The sequence below is a fragment of the Neovison vison genome, chromosome 6 (genome assembly GCF_020171115.1).
Source record: "Neovison vison isolate M4711 chromosome 6, ASM_NN_V1, whole genome shotgun sequence".
Taxonomy (NCBI): domain Eukaryota; kingdom Metazoa; phylum Chordata; class Mammalia; order Carnivora; family Mustelidae; genus Neogale; species Neogale vison.
Genome location: NC_058096.1, coordinates 12,083,211 through 12,103,604, shown reverse-complemented (window position 1 = coordinate 12,103,604; position 20,394 = coordinate 12,083,211). Strand labels below are relative to the sequence as shown.

General features: G+C 39.7%; 1 protein-coding gene across 9 annotated transcripts in view; it reads right to left on the bottom strand.

Annotated features, from left to right (window-relative positions):
- Positions 1 to 2,560: 2,560 nt before the first annotated feature.
- SYNJ1 (synaptojanin 1) overlaps positions 2,561 to 20,394 on the bottom strand; it is an 87,871-nt gene continuing 70,037 nt past the window's right edge. For 3 of the 9 annotated variants that reach the window (XM_044251010.1, XM_044251012.1, XM_044251013.1), the window contains 9 exons: positions 19,636 to 19,845; positions 18,595 to 18,735; positions 17,997 to 18,035; positions 16,256 to 16,303; positions 14,965 to 15,003; positions 14,739 to 14,809; positions 12,405 to 12,513; positions 11,953 to 12,170; positions 2,561 to 5,580 (listed from right to left, as the gene is read on the bottom strand). In XM_044251010.1, coding sequence (XP_044106945.1) covers positions 4,783 to 5,580; positions 11,953 to 12,170; positions 12,405 to 12,513; positions 14,739 to 14,809; positions 14,965 to 15,003; positions 16,256 to 16,303; positions 17,997 to 18,035; positions 18,595 to 18,735; positions 19,636 to 19,845 — 1,673 coding nt within the window. In that variant the 3' untranslated portion in view covers positions 2,561 to 4,782. Of the gene's footprint in view, positions 5,581 to 8,005; positions 8,030 to 11,952; positions 12,171 to 12,404; positions 12,514 to 14,738; positions 14,810 to 14,964; positions 15,004 to 16,255; positions 16,304 to 17,996; positions 18,036 to 18,594; positions 18,736 to 19,635; positions 19,846 to 20,394 lie in introns of all 9 variants that reach the window. The other 6 variants (XM_044251016.1, XM_044251017.1, XM_044251018.1 and 3 more) reach the window with 5 other exon arrangements.

Here is a 20,394-nt window from a genome sequence, read left to right as displayed (position 1 = left end):
GTGTATGAATTCCCATTCTTCCACATGTTTACTAAATCTTGATGTGGTCAGACTTATGTTTCTAAAACTAATGAACAGGCATTTTTGATTTATACATCAGCTTTTTGTGAGTTTGGTTGTCCTGTGTCAATCACCATTACTATAGTTAGTTTGTGGACTTGAGGTTACATGTGAAGGGGATGAAAAGATAAGTTACAGATTGGGAGAAATATTTGCAAAGCACATAGCTAACAAAGGGCCAATATACAGAATAGACAAAGAACCCTCAAAACACAATTGTAAAAAAAAAAACCCAGTCCATTTAGAAAATAGGCAAAAGACACATATTTCACTAAAGAAGATATTAGGTGGCAAATGAACACATGAAAAGATGTTCCCTACAATCAGCTTTTTTTGTTTGTTTGTTTATTTGACAGACAGAGATCACAGGTAGGCAGAGAGGCAGGCAGATGCGGGGCATGGGGTGGGAAGCAGGCTCCCCATCGAGCATAGAGCCTGATGTGGGGCTCGATCCTAGGACCCTGAGATCATGACCTGAGCCAAAGGCAGAGCTTAACCCACTGAACCACTCAGGCACCCCCCACGATCAGCTTTTAAGGAAACAAAGCCACAATGATATATCCTCCACTAAAATGGCTAAAACAAAAAACTGCAAATGCTGGCAAGTACGCAGAGAAATTGGCTCACTCATACATTGCTGAGGGGAATGTAAAATAGTCCATTCTGGGAAACGGTTTGGCAGTTTTTTTTAAGATACAAGCATGCAACTACACCATGATCCACCAGTTGTACTCCCGGGCATTATCCCAGAGAAGTGAAAACTTATGTTTACCCAAAAATCTGTAGAGGAATATTTGTAGCAGCTTTATTTATAATAGCGCCCAACTGGGAACAACCCAGAAGTCCTTCAGTGGGTGAGTGAGTGGTTAAACCAGCCGTGGTACATCCATACCATGAAATGCCACGTGGTGATAAAAAGAAGTGGACTAGGGGCATCTGGGTGGCTCAGTCAGCTAAGTGTCTGATGCTTGATTTCGGCTCGGGTCGTGATCTCAGGGTCCTGGGATCAAGCCCTGTGTTGGGCTCTGCCCTCAGCACAGAGTCTGCGTGGAATTCTCTCTCTCTCCCTCTTCCTCTGCTCTTCCTCCTGCTCATGCTCTAACATAAATGCTCTCTCTCCAAAATAAATGAAATCATTAAAAAAAAAAAAAGAATGGACTATTGACACATGCAGTTTAGATGAATCTCCAGAGAATTATGCAGAGTAAAAAAAGTCAATCCTGAAAGGTCACATACTACTCTTGAAGTGGCAAAATTATAAAAATGGAGAATAGATTTGTTGTTGCCGGGAGTTAAGGACAAGTGAGGGGAGAAGGGATGGGAAGGCAGCGGGGAAAAGGGCAACACAAAGGATCTTCCCAGCGATGGAACTGTTTTGCATCAATGTTAAGGTCCTGGTGGTAGTATTTCACTATGGTTTTATAAAATATTACCATGCAGGGAATTGGGAGGGGGGGTACTGCTTAAAGGGCACATGGGATCTCTCTGTATTATTTCTTACAACTGCATATATATACATATCTCAATCATCAAAATCAAAAGTTTCTTTAAAAGCTTATCATTCTCGGGGCACCTGTGTGGCTCAGTGGGTTAAGTGTCTGCCTTCGGCTCAGGTCATGATCTCAGGGTCCTGGGATCGAGCCCCACATCAGGCTCTATGCTCAGCAGGGAGCCTGCTTCCTCTCTCTCTGCCTGCTTCTCTGCCTAAATGTGATCTCTGTCAAAAAAATAAAATCTTAAAAAAATAAATAAAAGCCCATCATTCCTATAACTTTTTAGAGGTTAATGAACATAATTCAGTGATTTAAGAATCAAGGTTAGGGGTGCCCGGGTAGCTCAGTTGGTTAAGCATATGACTCTTGGTTTTGGTTCAGGTCATGATCTCAGAGTCATGTCATCGAGTCCCCCAGTGGGCTGTCCATGCTCAGCAGGGAACCTGCCTGAGGTTCTCTCTCTCTCCCTCTGCCCCGCCCCCCCATGCTCACACACTCTCTCTTGCTCTACAATAAATAAAATCTTTTAAAAAATAAAAAGAATCAAGGCTACTGTCTTGAATAGCAATCATATAGGACTGAAAAAGTCAATAACCAGAAGAACTACTAGCCTTGGTCTTGCACTTTGGGTCTTCTTAGGTCTGTCTCTTATGCCTGGCTGTCCTTGGGTCTATCTCCCTTCTCCCCCCACTTGTTTCTTATGCTGTGGGTGAAAAAAATCATCGTTCCTGCTTCAGTGTTATTTTCAAGCCAAGAAGACTTGGAATGAGGGCCTCTCTTACAGAGTAAGTGCATAGACTTCTTAATGATGATTTATAGTCTCAGAATGTCTTCTTACTTCTAAAGTATTACATGGAGAAGTGAAACAGATGAAACAGGGTCTTGAATTAAAATAACCTGATTTGACAATGCGAGTTAATCCCCAATTGTCATTAAACTTGGATACGAAAAGTTCAAAGAAAGTGGCTGAGAAAAATTCTTCCCTCTTGAGCAAAGCAGTCAGCATGGTAAAGACACGTATATTTATTTCATATGACAGCACATTTCACAGGATATGTACAGAATGTTGGTATACCACTGACTTTAATACTGTATTTCTATAAAGTATATAGTTATAAATATTGTATGCCACATAAGCAATAAAATTCTTACATATAAACAGCAATCTACTATAGAGAACAAAGAATTCACGAGGAGATCCTTAGTGTCTAATGTCTGCTCTGCTTTTAACAGAACTGGTAAATATTTTAATAACACAGAATAATGGCTAGTTATTTGCAGCATACCTTTGACTTTCAGAACTCTGTGTCCTTTCAGCAACATGCCAAATACAGTTTTCCTGATAAAGGCTGAGCTGCTGCCTGATATGTATATTGTAGACAGTAGTTTATACTCAATAGGAAACATTGCTCACAGAACCGCGATCTGCACTAGTGAAGTAGATAATGAATTCTGCTAAGGGAGAGCAAATACCATATACACTAATCACATAGATGTTAAAGCCACAGTTTCAACAAGTTAATTCACATTCTGAAGCACACTGCTTATAGTAATACTGCTGTTTAAAATATACTACTGCTGAAATGATTAGAACCCTCAAAAAGCACAATATAAAACTCACAAGAGTTATTTCTAACAGCAAATCTGGGCTGTCAACAGAGAGAGGATTACTTCTATAAATATAGTCTTTTGATAACATTTGAGCATTTAGAAAAGTGCTTTTTTTCCTACTAGATTTGCTTTACATATTTGAGTGCAACTCAGTTTGCTGTGCTTTTCTCCATTTTACACAATCTTAGCCATGAATTCTATTTTCTGATATTCTCCCAATGCACCTCTCTGAAGGTTAAATGTGGACAATGGAATTTAGGTGGACATATACAACTCTTTATATAAAAGGAACATTAATATAAGTCTTACCGGGTAAAGATGATTTTAACTTAAACAACAAAACAACTATTGCCCAATGAGTTTTCTTTTGGGGATTACTGAATGGTATCAAAATACTACACTGTGTAAAAATTCTGTGAACTTCATAAAATTAATAAAAGCAGGATCAGTTGCATACTGGCAGTGCAGGAGACAAAACCCACAGCTGATTTGAGGGGTGGCCTCTAATGATGTAAAGCAGCATCACGGAGCCTCTCAAGGGGACAGAGCACACACTCCAATTCCCCAATTCCAAGCATTCTGAGTAGATCCCCAATTCCAGGCATTTTGAGGACTGCTGCCTTCCTGCTAACGAAGTTCCAGAGTGAAAGCAGCAAAGACGAAGTGTGGGAGGGAAAAGGGCGACATACACCTTAGTGCAGAGAGAGGGGAGTGCGTTTAGCTCTAAAATTTCTCATTAAACTTGGAGGGATGTGCCTTCCTGACAGATAAGGCCACAGTGCTTTTTTGTAAGGGCCAGAATGTCCATCCACAAAATTGACTGCTTCCAGCTGCAAGAACCCCCTCCCAGAGAGAAGCATTTGGGGGTGCTGGAGTGCAGTAACAAAGATGTGTGTGTTCAGAGGAGCAGGACGGAATGGCAGGAAAATCTGGTAGTGAGATTCTAGGTTTGGAAAGAAAGTCAATGAAATGTCCACAAATTTCATTTATAGCCATCCTTTCGGTAATGAAATGCTGAAAAGTGAATTCTGTTAGAACTTTTAGGTAAAATCTGGTCTGAGTTACAGCCTAGAATTTAAGTTATGAGTTTTACAATTATATAAAAGTGTGTATATGTGTATGTGTGTGTGTGTAGTGTGTACACACACTTTTTTTTTAAGCCATGCCTTTCAAAACTGTTTCAGTCTAACTTTGATAGCTCTTTGGTGAATACTTAGAAACACCAATTGTTTCCAAGTACAAAAGAGCTGGCAGAAATGTCAGCTAGAAGTTTGGGGTTTTTGAGTTTCTTCAGAGAAGACTGGCAAAGAATTTCTGTATAAGGACTACTTTTTTCCCAAAGTAGTTTTGAGCACTGTTTGTGGCTACTACTCTCTCTTACTTATCCGAACAGAAACACACCAAAACTCCAGGTATTAATGAGAAGGACTTTTTTTCCTTATTTCCAATATACACATATTCCAACTCTGTACACATTAAATAGTGGTATTTTATGACAACATCAGTGCACTGAACAATTACTTATTGCACATAATGAATAACTAATGCCCAATTCTTTTGGCTCTAACCTGCCCAAACAAAACAAAACAAAAAACCAATTGTTTTCTATCGCATAACCTTATCTTTCTGTAAAATCTAGTGTAGGTGATGCCTTAGATGCCAAGGTTGTGAAAGGGGCTCCAGAAGGGGTGGTGGCAGGGGGGAGCAGAGGGACAGGAGGTGGAGGTGGCCTTCTTGACGCACAGAAAGGAACATTTGTACCTTTATTCCAGTCATCATCAAAGGTCGTGCTGGAGCCAGAAAGTGAACTCGGCTGGTGATCCAGTAAGTCTGGACAAGCTAACTTTGACTTCCCTTTCACACCAAAGTCGTCTTCTTCCTCGAAGGTTACCCATCCTTTTGGGTTGCTGATTTTTGCCGTGGACTGGCCCTGCAGATGAAAACTGTCCTTAAAACCATCCAGTGAAGATGCGGGCTTGCTACTGGTTCGACCCAGAGGCTTCAGAGAAGGGAAAGGATTGTTAGCAACAGGCTCTTCTTTGGAGAGCCATGAAGTTGCCTCAGATTCTTGAGACTCGGCTCTAAATGGGTTTCCGGGAGTGGCGGTCCTGTCCGTAAAAGGATTTGTGCTGCTCAAGCTAGTAACAAATGGGTTTGGAGAACACCGCATATTTTCCTGGGATTTACTCCGGGCTGGAATTGGAGGCATGCAACTTACAGAACTCAAAGTAGTCACATTACTTTGTGTTGCAGAAGGCAACTGAACCAACCCCTTTGGGTTTGGAGTTAGAACAGATGATGTTTGAACAGATAACTGAGGCTTGGATACAGCAAGCACATTAAATGACAGATCTTCAAACGGGTCACTCTTTAAGGGTGATTCCAGTCTGACAGCAGAGACTCCATTTGCTTTTACCTGAAAAGACAGCACTCAATAATCAGGAAAAAAAAAAGGTAATATATAGTTTTTAACACCTCCCTTATGCTTCCTGTCTCAATTATTATTCATTCTGGAGGGGCAAGTATACAAACTTGAAAGTAAAAATGGCTTTGTGTAGTTCGTTACTCTGGTGGTTTCGGTAAGATGAAACAACTAAAACCTTATTCTTTAAAAACTCTCTACTAAATAAACCCTTTTACACACATTTTTTAAACCCCAAAGAAATTAAAAAGAGACTGTTCCGTTCATGCAAGTCCTAATATGGTAAAATGGAGGTACAGGATTAGCAAATGACATTTGCTCATGCCCTGTTCTATCAAATGTTAGCACAAACTTCAGAAACCCATATCCAGAACTTACACTAAATCTATACATTAGACTTCCAACACCGATCTATCATGATGATGTGGTTTCATTGTTCTTTTAAATATATTTTCATTTGAAGTTAATGTTACTATGGAAACTCACCTTCACGAATGAAATGGATTTTATCAGTATATTTGTATTCATAAGCTAAAGACAACACATCTTTTCTATTTGGAAAAAAGAATTTTCAGAGCATTCTTTGCCTTTTAAGTTCTCCTTCACAGACCAAACAATGTGACAATATTCCTCGGTTGACCCTCTTCATCTTATGATAAAATGTTCCAAAACAGATGTGCTTATTAATAATCATACCCAGTGACCATTTAAAAGCAGGGGGATAGCCCATTTTCTATCTGGTGTACTCTAAAACTGAGATGAGTGCAACACAGTCCTTTCTACGTGACAGAGTTGGCTGTGAACTGGGAGGAAGAGTGTTCCGAATTACTTCTTGGTCGTAACAGGTGTGCAGCTCACAAAGAAACCAGTGGAAGTGGAGCGTGGCTATGAGCCTGAGCAAAGGCAACCTTTCTTATGGGAAGGAGAACCTTGGCCTTATCAGCAAATAAGCTCATAAGACGCTTCATTTTAATTAAAAAAAATAGCAACTGTACGTAATTATTGAAACTAAAGAGATGACTTGGATATTGATGCCGTATTTAAAGAGAAGACAAACTTGAGGTTGGAAAGGGCAGGGGAGGGAGAATTTTAGCTCAAGCCCTGCAAGTAACAAAATGGAGCACTACCCGAAATGAATTCAGATAGCTGTGAAGTCAAAATAACTAAATGTTCATGAACTGCGCTGAAAAAGAGAACAGCAGTTCTTCCCCCAAAACATAATTGCATATTTTGAAACAGTAACTTGCTACTTTAACCATAGGGAAGGCTGTTCATTTGTACAAAGAAATGATGGATAATTTCATTAAGTGAGTAACTTTCAAGTATATGATTGTTTTATTCAATTGTCCTAGGACATACTTTATAATTGAATAAACAAGCATGTTTATCTTCAACTTAATATGATAATAAATTTGTACAAAAGTAAACATTTAACAGATGCAAAACTGTATTGTAAGTGTATTAAAGGTAAACATATTTATATATGAAAATCTGCTTAAGAGAAATCTATTGGAGACATAAAAAATTACAATTAACTCTACATTACGGATAATCTCTGGATTATTACGATTAATACAACAAAATGGCAGTACCCAGTCGGGTCTGGGACCCAATTCTCCCATGGCAGATGAACAGTCCACAACACAGAAAGGAGAATTTTATGTTTTGCACACCTTAGAATAGCAGGCCCTTGGCAAGTGAATGCTCTACATTTAAATATCTTTATTTTTATATGCAAAAAAATATGTTTTCAAAATATATTAAGTATAATTTGACAGAAGCTGGATCATTTTACCCAATAACACTTGAAATTACAATGAGAGCCACACCACCATTTACTGTATTAGAATTAAGTTATAATTTCAGCAGGACTTGTGAATTAACATTTTTAAAATGATGGTACCTTTACAGAGAAAGGTGTTGGAAGGACCTTAAAATAATCCTATTATAATATTAACTTTTATCATTCTAGATCATCAGTTCTTCCTTACCAAAAATAATCCTGTTAGTAAAGTTCTTTGAAAAAAAAATTCCCAAAAGAAACCCAAGAAAAAAGGTTGAAATTTCTATTTATGTACTTATGCCATTATTAAAACAAAGACCCAGTTTGGTCTTGCCAAACAGACTTTCTAATACCTAAAGCTTACCTTCTTGGAGTTATACTTTTTAGTTTTGTTAATTTTCATTAAAAAACAAAGCAAAAAAATGGTAAAGCATTAACAAGAACTAAAATGGTTCCTAAAAAATTCGAAATACTAAGAAAAAAAAGCACGTTTATGGTATGATAATAGAATTTATTAATGTGGACAGGTGGTTTTAAAAATGGGTGAGACTTTAGATGTATGAAGCCAAAGATTCATACATCTAATGTGCTAAGACAGATGAAAAGCACAGATAAGATTGAGAAAGAGTCCAATACCTGTTACCCTGATGCTTGCTCCTGCTTTGAGAAAGGGAACACAGACATCAAAGGAGAGCGTTAGGAGGACAATCTGAGACCAACCGGCAACCCTAACAATTCAGTCTTCAAAATGCTTTTATGTCTGTATTATACACAGAACCTGAGGGCGGCAAAATGTGCAGGTCACAGCATGCGTTCAAGAGACAACTCTAATTTCTTTTGTAATTTTGCATTAAAAAAATGTATCGTTAAATTCGGGCTCAAACTTCAGTTCTGTCAGAGGCGGATGACTAGCCACTTCCAAATTTTGTTCCTACAAAAGTAATATCCCAAATAGGTTTGGGGATCTCGTAGAAAAGCAGTCTAATGTCCCCCTGCCGCTGCCAAGTCCTACGGAGAAGCCCTAACTCTCAGTGGTATGGTGTTCGGAGGTGGGGCCTCTGGGGGGTGACTGGGGTTAGATGAGGCCAGGAGGGTGGGGACTCGTGAGGGATCTGTGCCCTCAGGAAAGGACATGTCGGAGAGCTGGCTCTCTCCCCCTCTGGAAGGCCCGAGGAAAGGTCATGTGAGCACACGGCGAGAGGCAGTCTGCAAGCTGGGAAGCGAACCCTCACCAGAAGCCAGCCGTGCTGGTATCCTGATCTCAGACTTCAAGCTTCCAGAGCTCGAAGAACACACATTCCTGTGGTTTCAGCCGCCCTGTTTTTGTTACGGCAGCCCAGAAAGAGGACAACAGCCACAAGACAGCCCATGGGTTATCACCATGAGAGAAAAGTACTTTGTAAAGGTACTACCCTATTGAAAAATCAGTATTTATTTTAACAAAATGACCAGGATCCAGGCATATTCTATATTAAGCAAATTTTTAGAGGGATGATAACATTATCATTAATTCACCTCAGAATTTATTCGTGGTAAGGTACAACAAAATAAAAAACCAGAGCCTATTTTTGTTGTTTAAAAATGAAATCATCTTTCCATAACACAGCAGTATTTTTTTTTAAAACAGTCTCAAAAACAGTTTTGAGCAAATCTTCCCCAATATCTAAAGCTTACCTTATTTTAAAATATCAAAACTCATTTTTACAATTGAGGAAGTCACCACTTTGAAGTATATTAAACGTGAACAGAGTTTCCTGATTACTAAACACGAAGACTCCTGAATTTAAACGAGTACTTTTTCGATGATGTCAGGGCTACGTGTCTTGGCTTTGGCCCTGAGAGAAGAAGGTCGGAGGTATTGACTAGATCCAGAATGCTGAGATTTCCTACGTGGTCTCTTCCGTGGTCTCTGCCCTCCCTGTCAGCTCTCAGGACAACAGTATAGCAGTGAGGCTGTTCCTTCATCTCTGGCTGAATTTCCTGACTTCCAGTTCTTAGATGACAATCAGATGACTAAGGTGCCAGATGTCAGGCAGAGAAGGAAGGCATTTCTACATTTTGTACATGTTATATAGTCATCTGCATTGGACAAATCTTCTCTGTAGAAAATTATAGAGTCAAACACCATTTAAATAATAATAAAAAGGAAAGCTGGGCCATGTATGTTTTTATGTAAATACCTTGTAGATTTGGGGCAGAATTAATAACAAAGACTTGTAAAAATTACCAAGTGTTCAATTCTAAGACGATTTCACATATCACCAAAATACCAGATATGTCCTATTTTAAATTCTTATTGTTTTCAACCTATAGCTCTGGGAGATTTTTAAATTTTAGGCATTTATTATTTTTGAATAGGCATTATTTTTATGGTTCAAAATCCAAGAGGTACGAGAAGGTAAAATGCCTCCCTTCCTTCCCAACCCCTAGCACTCTCCTCTCCTTGGAGAAAATTCTTAACCACTCTGTGATCCTTTCCGAAGACAAGTCTGTACACAAACAAGAACCCCTGCTCCCCCAAGAGAGAAAAGTGTGTGTGTGTAATGTTTGGAGGAATCTGGTATCAATGACTAAAGTAAAAAGAATATTTAGAATTTAAAACAAACATCTTTGGTAGTTTCAAAGAAGTGGATAATACAAGATTCGAGGAGAATGTTCTCTACCAGGCCACACAGGAAGCACATGCTGTCTGCCACCAAATCACCACACCCATTCCGATGAAAAACAGAAATCAAAACAACAGACAATGACCTAAGAAAATGATAATGCAGTAGTCATGGGAATATTCGCCCTATGGTACATCCATGTTATTTTCTACTGAAAACTGAAATCTTACTGAACAGTTGGCTCTTTCTCAAGTTTTGCAGAGTACTGTATCTATGTTCATACTGGTTTAAGAATACTTAAACCGTTACAGACTTAGGAATTAAGGTTCACTTTTACTATAAAATAGAGGCTCACTTTCTCTCTTAAAAAAGTAGTAGAAAGCTCCAAAATGGCTAGTTTGAAAGTTTTTTTGCCCTCCAATTATATCTAAAAAAAATTTTATTCAACATCCCTTTGGGTATTCCAATAAAGTTAAAAAAAATTGTTCTTTAAGATTTACTTATTTGAGAGAGAAAGAGAGGGTGCATGTGTGCGCATGGGGAAGGGGCTGAGGGAGAGGGAGAGAACCTCAAGCAGCCTCCCCATGAGTGCAGAGCCCAACATAGGGCTGGATTTCAAGAACCTGAGGTCACAATCTAAGCCAAAATCAGAGTCGGGCACCCAACCGACTGAGTCACCCAGGCACCCTGCCCTCCAATTACATAAAAACAAAACAAAACAAAAAAACCAAGAGTACACATTACAAGAAAATGAGAAGAAAAATTCATTTGTGGTTTGAAGGATTTCTATAGTGTTTTATGAATCACTGACATCCTCAATTTTCTGAACTAAAAAATGTAGAATACTTTATGCTATTGATCAGCTTAAGAGAACATTTTATTTCTCTCAATTATATATACTTCTTCAGTTTTTACAAAGGTGACCAACTGTCTGGGAAAGAGCTGAGTGTTAGCAATAGTCATTTTAAGACCCATGTTTACTTTAATATCTGTATTTCACCACATAGAAGCCCAAGAAGCTGTTGACTTCTGCCTACTAGCTGGACATCTCCAGATATCTGTAAAAATAGATACAAACTATTATTTATAAATGTGCCTAAGGGGCATTTGCCAATGTGTACTATTTGTGTGTTTTAGATCTTCACAAAGTTTAAAAGCAGACTTCTAAAACTTCACCCATTTCTTTGGCCTTGATGGCATTTTCAAGTTAAAACTTTGGGATAAAATAAATTGTAAGGCTGGACAACAAAAAGTGTTCTTACTAAGCACAAATTTTAACGATTTTACCCAAATGTATATAACAAACTAAAATCACATCCAATAAAGTAGAACAATTTAACTTGCATGACGACCCCTGTATAAAAATAACTGTATGTACACACCACAAGTCTTTCCAGTGTGAAGGCAGGTCGGTAGAGCAAAAGTCCTTGTGATCCTCTAATTTTCACCCACGAAGGCAATGGCAATGCTTTCGGTGCAACACTAATGAGGTGACCTCATTCTTTGGATGGTTTCTACTTGGTCATTGAGCACACAGCCAAAACATCTGAACTGGTCCAATGACTGACCCGGAAACACCTGAGGACCCCAGGGCCCACTCCGCCACAGAGAAGGACTACCGCTTGCCACTAGAGGAACGAAAGGATCATTCTCTGCTTGCTGGAAATTACCACACTGCCAAATGGTAAGGCATCTCTCTCCAGAAAGTGAAAGCCAAAACTAATATACTAGCTGTGAACAACAAGAAAAATACACTCCTGTTCGTCTTAATATATTAACTATCCAAAGTAAAATGTGCATTTAAAAAAATGAAAAAGTCACAGACACTGTAAATGTTAACAAGATAAAACAGCCCGGGAACCACTTGGAAATGCCCTCAAGACCCCGATTTCAAGCTTGCTCTCTGAGAACCCCTGATCTCAGCGAAGACTATGCCAGAGGCTTTTTAGGGAGATCCTGTTCATCCGCGGGACTTACCTGTGGTTGTGAGGAAGGCTCTGAAGGCAAGCTGTGGGACGACCTGCTGCGAGGGGGTGGCTGAGGCGGCGTTTCCAAGTTGGGCTGGGCGGCAGACTGAGGCGAAGGGGCCGCGACAGGGACAAGAGGCTCCTGCAGCTTCTGACCAGGCGGGGGCGGAGAAGGCTGCACAGGAAGGGCAGCCTGAGGCTTCAGCGGTTCAGGAAGAAGAACGGACCCTACACAGTGAATTTTCAGATGTTAGGCATTTTCTAGAAAAACGTATTCTGTCCTTCCTTCTGTGAGGTGTTGGGGTGTTCTTGTCCCCCACTCCCTCTCCGAGCAGCCTCATTTCTTGCTGCCGGGAGAAGGAAGGGTATCCTTACTAGAGTACGTTGCGGAAGGTGAGAGGAGGGGAAAAGGGCACATGAAAAATTTCAGAATGAAACTAGAATTTCTAATACAGGGTCTACCTTTCGCCACTTCTGGTGGTTTGCTTTGGCCTTCAGGGGTCAGTCTGCCAGCAGATGCCCGAGCATGGCTCTGCGGGGCACTGATCACTCCAGCACGGGGTGGAATAGTCTAAAAATGGGAAAAAAACATTTGAGACATTTACTCAACCCAGACGCCGCCACAGACATGTTAATGCGGGGTGTAATATTATATGCGGTAAAGGACTTTTAGAGTGGATGTTAACTAGACAGCTACAACAGGAAAGACAAAGCTTTCTGTCTCAGAAATGCTCTGCCCGTTTCTTACTAGGAATTAGAAGTGGTTTCATCAGAAGCAGCCCCTGCTCTTCTCCAGAGAGTTCCAGCTCCAGGGTCCCACAACTAAGCAAGGGCCCCCCATCCAGTGCCAGGCACCACCGGACAAGCCACTGGTTCTGGTTTCCGTCTTCTTTTATTACTTACTTGTTAGATCCAAAAGAAAATGTTCATTTGGGTAAATATTAGAGTAATTTCGTGTGTACGAGAACAAAGGCTAAACACAGAAAACCCCAGATTTACAGGGAAGGGAAAAGCGCTGTGGCACCATCCATGCTCCGACTCTTCCTACCTTCAGAACCAGTTAGTACATGGACTCCTATCATAAATGTTCTCCCTTGCGATCCGGCTATAAAATTCTTCTTCTCAAAGGATGACTTTCTGTCCTCATTAATTACTCAGATAATGCCTTAAAAAGCTGCCCAAACACACTGCCATCTCATAAACTTTGAGATTCTAAGTTATTTAGGGACCATAATTACTGAAGGACATCACTTTTGTTCAAATAATAAATAAAGTATGTGTGTGTGTGTGTGTGTGTGTGTATATATATATTTTTTATTTTTTAGGGAAGGAAAATTCTTATGAAACTTTATTCACCATGAATTTTTCTACATTTCTAAAGACTTTTCTGTAAAACAAAGCTTTGGTTTAGTGTCAGATAATACTATGGCAATAAAACACATCACTATGAGAGACTATGGACTCTGAAAAACAATCTGAGGGTTTTGAAGGGGCGGGGGGTGGGAGGTTGGAGGACCAAGTGGTGGATATTACAGAGGGCCCAGATTGCATGGAGCACTGGGTGTGGTGAAAAAAATAATGAATACTGTTATGCTGAAAATAAATAAAAAATAAATTTTAAAAAAAACACATCACCTACTATCCTTGAAGGCTATAGTCTTAGTTTCGGAGAATCATTTGCTCTACCTTGTACCTAGCATCTCACTTTTTTTTTTTTTATTAACATATAATGTATTATTTGTTTCAGGGGTGCAGGTCTGTGAATCATCAGTCTTACACAACTCACAGCACTCACCATAGCACAGACTCTCCCCGATGTCCATCATCCAGCCACCCCATCCCTCCCCCTCCACCCCCCAGCAACCCTCAGTTTGTCTCTTATGCTCCTCCCCGATTCCAACTTATTTCATTTTCCCCTCCCTTCCCACAACGATCTCCCCACTCTGCCTCTCAAATTTCTTATATCAGAGAGATCATGTGATAATTGTCTTTCTCTGATTGACTTATTTTGCTTAGCATGATACCCTCTAGTTCCAAACACGTTGTTGCAAATGGCAAGATGTTGGCTTTTTGATGGCTGCATAGTATTCCACTGTGTGTGTGTATGTGTGTGTGTGTGTGTGTGTGCGCGCACGCGCCCATTCATCTGTTAACGGACATCTCGGCTCTTTCCATAGTTTGGCTATTATGACATTGCTGCTCTAAAAACTGGGGTGCACATGCCCCTTCGGATTACTACATTTGTATCTTCTGGGTAAATAGTAGTAGTGCAAATGCTGGCTCATAGGGTAGCTCTATTTTCAACTTTCTGAAGAACCTCCATACTGTTTTTCAGAATGGCTGCACCAGCTTGCATCCCCACCAACAGTGTAGGAGGGTTCCCCTTCTCTGTATCTTCACCAACATCTGTTTTTTCTGACTTGTTAATTTTAGCCATTCTGACTGGTGTGAGGTGGGACCTCACTGTGGTTTGGATTTGTATTTCCCTGAGGCCAAGTGATGTTGAGCACTTTTCATGTGTCTGTCAGCCATTCCGATGTCTTCTTTGCAGAAATGTCTGTTCATGGCTTCTGCCCATTTCTTGATTGGATTATTTGTTCTCTGGGTGTTTGTTATCTTTGAAGAGTTAATGTTATCCTTAAAGGGTACCCTGGAGGTCATCAAGTGCCATTCCCTCATTTTAGAGTTGAGGAAACTAGGCCCTGACACGTGATTTTCTGAGATAACACACCTGACTGACAGCAAACCGGAACCCAGACCCTAAACCCGCTGGCCCTCAGGCTAGGTGTTGCCTACCGGTCTGGCTGCACTGTATCCAGCAGGTCCTGGGCCTGTGAGTCCTGCCTGAGGAGAAGGCTGATTGCGTCCTGAAACAAAGACATCACACCATGTGTTTAAGTTTTGTTTTTTTTTGTTTGTTTGTTTGTTTTTTAGAGAAAGAAATAAGAACCCATGTACTTCTATCCCAAGTGTCTACATGGTCCAGTTTTAAGGTTAAGGAGCTAAATTCAAGTGTTTTTACCTATATTATCTTTCCGTGTTGTTCCAGGGCTTTTGGGTGCTTTGAAGCATGAAGGGGAAAAGAAACGAGTCATAAGTAAGCAATCAAGCAACACTGCGTAACATCAGTTGGCTGTTCTGTTTCATTACCAGCACAGATGGGGGCATGAGATGGGAACCAAAGGTACACTGCTTTGGATAATAATGAAGGCTACTATCTGTCCTGAAGGAAATGCCCCAAAAGAGAGAAAAATTAGAATACTCAGAGTGACATTCATGCGAGACAACTTAGCCCTCAGTCTGATCTCTCACTCACAGGGTGACTTCTAAGGTGACCTTCCCAACAGAGTTCTCTCCTGTGAACCTTGAAAACATAAGGTCAGCTTGTGTGAATGGCGGCAAGATGTGACCCTACTACCTCTGCTCCCCAGCATACAGAGCATTTTCTAGGTTATATCAGGGGCTCCTAACAACCCTGTTTTAGAGCTTCGTGCTGTAGCTATCACTGCGGATAAAGGAATCTTATGATGAGGTATTTTAGAGTTCTACAACAAAATCCTCTGATTAAAGTAGAAGGCAGGCACATCTCACAACTAAGTATTTGCCTTATGGAAGACAGTGTTAATATGCAGTTAAATTCACTAGAAAGATATTAGACAAACGAAATGAAATAAATCACTCTGGGGGCCAAAAAGAGCATGGGGGACTATTATGGGTGGCATTTCAAATTTAATATTTTTTAAAGGAAATTCAAGTGCAATTGTCATATTAAATACATCAGCCCTTTGATAACTATAATCTTAATGAATGGCTTTTAGTCTTAATGGTCTTTTAAGCAAATTTAGTTCAGCATCATTATACATAAAAAATTTATGTTATTTGAAATCACCCACGAAATACTTATTCTTGGACCTGAATTAATAGGGTTTCAGGATAATTATTAATTTTTAAAACTGCAGAGTTGGTATAGTACATTTCTAAATGTTTGACTTACTCTGAAAATAATTTTGAAAGGCATTTTTCTTAAAATAACACTGTACAGTAATTCCACATCCTAAGTAGATATGAAATATATACAAAACAGAGTGCAATACAACGTAAGAATCACAGGGAAATTAAATGGGTAGCCCGTTAGAAACTATCCACAACACGGAATGAGAAGAGAGAAAGTACGAGGTTACACGGTGTACATGGAGGAGGGGGAGGTTTACGATCAGACTAAGGACAGATTTAGTGTGCCTTTAACACACTGGGGGGCTGACATTTAGCAGTGAGATGAGAGGTCTGTTTCTATGATGCAGAAGTCTTGTTACCTTCCATCTCTCGCCTAGCTGCCCCAGGACTGGGAGGGGCTCCAACACCTTTTCAGAGAAAGAACAGAAGCTGTATATTGCTCAGGGCCCACAGCACGGAAGGAAAGGCAGGCACACAAAACAATTCCTGCATCCAACTGACTTTTGCTAAAAGGTTCTTTCACTGCTTTAACTTCTTCAAAGATATTAATACAAACCAAAGTGACTTCAGAAGCCTAGCCGAAACCCCAGTCCTCCCCTTCCTCAAACAGGATAGAAAGGCAATGACAATTTTCTTTTTACATCAGGTTACGAGCTCTAGGGAATTTTAAAATCTCTTAATGAAAGCCTTATGATCATCTCATTATATTCAGTTATACCACTAATAAAAGCTCTAATATTTCAGTCAAAAAGGAAAAAGAAATCACAGATCAATTTCATTTTAAATTTCTATGGGACTATATTAGTTTCTTAGAAGTTAGTTTTTGATGCATTATTTTAAGAAAACTCTAAAGGTACTGTAATGACTTTCTCTAAGTTCCTGCCTTAAAGGAGTTATTAGTTTACAGGGTTCAAAAAGTAAGGTGCAAACATTGCCTACAAAAGAATTATGAAAAGAAGCAGTTTTTAAAAACTAAGTCAGATTTTAAGTTAAGTTTGATAGAACTTTTCACAAATTCATTTAAAAATGTATTTATTTTCTGTAGGTTGCTTTCCTAATTGAAGGAAGAGGATAATTAGGTGTTATCATAAAAATATAAATAAAAGCAGGAGTTTAAAATGGGGACAATTAATTTTTTTTTTGTAAGTTGATGGAAAAAAGTTATTGTCCAGCAGCATTCTGCAGAAGCTATCAGGCTAAAATAATTGAGCTTTTATACAAAGCCCTTAAGATCAACATATAAGCAGAGACAGCCTGGGATAACATGTGAGTCGGTCAGCAACGGCATTAGGCAGCCGGAGTAGAAACAGAATGACCACACGCGTATAGGGAGTGTGCCTTAACAGTAGTAACAGTGGATCTGTAAAGGCTCTTCTACGGAACTATGATCACTTGGTTCATCCTCTCCTGAGAACTAGATTAAATGAACTTATCAAATACACACATTTAACTGACTTTTGTGAGAAATTTTCATTTAAACCAAAGTACACTTTTTTAAAAAAGACCCATTTGTTAATAAACATCTCCTTATTATAAAAAATTAAATCATTCTCATGTTAAAAAAAAGCGAAGCATGAGTTTTATGACAGTTATGATAAAGCCATGCAAAATGAAAGATATATTTCAGAAAATTATAGCTTCAATTTGCAATGCTAGGAAATTTTGCTAATCACTAGATTTGCTAAATTCCTAGAAAAGGAAAGTACTAGAGCATCACTAAGCAAATACTTGGAAAACGTTCTATATTTACTATACCTGAATTTCTTTTGAAATTAAGGTGATTTGGGGGAATTAAATCTGTATAACCAATCTAACTATATTTATTAAGAAAAAGCGTTATCAGTCTTTGATTGGTAATTTAACTATGTCCACCTGGAGAATGGAAACCTGTATCAGGTTGGCTCATTAGTAAAATTAAACTCTGATCTTTTACTTAACAGGAAAACAATGGAAGTTTGGAGCTCTTTTTTACTTGAAGTATAAATATCATTCACTTTGGCTTTTATCAAAGAAATCTAAAAGGTCTTTCCATTACAGGGATCAAACTCTAAAAGATGAATAAACCAAGACTCAAATATTGTAACAAATATAAACAGTTACCTCCGAATTCTTTTCTAGCAGGTGCAGGACTCCTAGCCCCTTATAGTTCATAAGAAAATATGCAGCAGAAAGGAAAGGACATTAAATAAAGAACTGAAATGTCAAAGATTTACTACAGTATTCATGATGTTAAATATCATGTAGGATCTACATCTTAGTATCTTAGTACTATAAAAAAGCTATTATTTGAGGCAAATACTTTTAATAACTTAAGTAATGCCACTATACTCACTTAAAAAGAATATTTAAGCAAATATATAAAACTTTATTACAAGTAAGTATATGTATGTTCTTCAGTTCTAATTATATATTTTACAGAAATTTGTACAACTACATCAAATTAGCAAAAGCAAAACAAACATTTCATGCACAATGTAAGAGGGCAGCTAGAAAACCCATTACAGAAATCTAGTCGGGAGACGCTCTTTCTACCTGTGCCACTGCTCCTACATGTTCCTCAGAGAAAGGCTCAGGCAGTAGCAATAATGATAGAAAAACAGTAAAATCCAGAAGCTCGAAGTCTGAAGACATGCAAAACATTTTAAAATCAAATGGAGGAAGATTTTCAATCTAGCAGAAGTGGAACTCGATTTGTTACCTGAAGGAGGAGGTGGTCTCTGGGGGGGAGCAGGGCGGGCAGGAGGGGCAACCGGGCGGGGAGGAGGAGGCCTCTTGGGCTCTAGGGGCTGAGAATCTCTTTGCTGCTGCTGGGCTGCTGGTAGAGTGTCAAGGGGAGAACCTAAAGAAGTACACGAGGTAAGATCAGGTTCCATGTGGGTGTGAACACAAAGGTATGGTACTTCCCAATACCTATGATGAATTCTCAATTCTGCTCATTTTCTCCCTTTGTACTGTAGCATACTGACAAGCATTTTTATTATCAATAACGTAAGCAGTTCTGCCATTAAATTCCCCTCTGGTATCACGGAAGCAATGATGCTTGCTCCACGTGATGCCTTATCTAGACCACAGGTGCTGGGAGCTGATTTACTGAGTGGCCCGATCAAGAGGGCACAAAGCGTTGGTTGAATAAGGTCATTTGCAGTCTACTGGCCCATACAGAGAAGAAAAAAGGAGTCTCTTCTTTTCTTTACACCTTGGCTTATCTTGAACTAATCTAACGAAGCCAGTCCTCTGAGAGTTGTATGGGAGAACTGGAGAAGTTTACAAAATGGAGGACAGCTTCTGGAGATGTTGGTAAGCACAGCACAGTGATTTAGTCATGCCACATAACAACTTCCAGGACAAATCTTCCAATTCTGAAGGATTAATGACTCTTAAATTTGAATTCAAAAAAACTTATTGTCTCTTTTTGCTTTATACCATAATATAGGTTATGTCTAGGTTATATATATATAGACAGACAGTTAAGCCCAGATGGTTTTGAGTGCTTACTCTAATAGAAAAACAACAATTTTAAGAGCTGGATAAACCTGAACTCATAGAAAAAAAGGTTTAATGAAAACCTCATCTAATGAAAGTGATGATGAGTTTCCTTTCCACTTAGTGCTTACCATCTACAGGTTTCCTCTTTTGTATGCACAGAAAGCACAGATCCAAAGGCATCAGAGATTTGACCATCTAAAATCAAACAGATCAGCTAGGGCAAGTCACAGAAAACTTGAAAGAAAATACATACTTTGTGAAGTTGGTTGCCCCGGAGTTCTCGATGGTGCTCGACTTGGTCTTACGGGAAGGGACGGTACGGGGCCCTCTGATATCGTTGGTGACTGGCAGGGGCTGGTCCGGGGCGAAGAGCTCGGCGAAGTGCCAAGGCCAGAACTTGAAGACAGCTGGAGATGCTGGGGAAGAATCTCCTCAACTTCAGCACTGTAGTCATCGACATCACCTAAGGAAATAAGGTTATTAAAATTAGCACCATTTTCACTTTCTCAGAGGTTTGTTTTCAAGGGGTTCATTATAACACTGCAAACATGTAGAGGTTAAGCACGGAGACATACATAAAACATTTACATGTACAGAACTAGAACGAGTGCAAACACCCTTATAGATCATGGAACTAAGGAGAGCGACTACCTCAGAGCACAAGGATGCCAGTGGAGACCAACACCTGGAGTGGCGCCGACAAACAGCTTCCAGTGTTCCAAGGAGCAGTGATCTCAGCACTGGCTGACTCCAAAGTTCACTGCTCTCCTCCAAACCTTCCTACTTTCTCCATGGAACTGCTCCCTCCCCACTGCCCTCAACTCAGCTCCAGCCCTAACAGCAGACAGGCTCTCAGACAGCTCCATGCCCTTCCCCGAAAGTCTCTTCATGCTCCTTCCCCTGTGCTCTCCTGGGGCCTCCCCATGTCCCTCCTTCTCAGGGTTGGGAAGTAGAGTCAGGGTCCCCTTGCAACCTGATTCCGATTTCAGAACATTAAACCTCCAATCCTGAC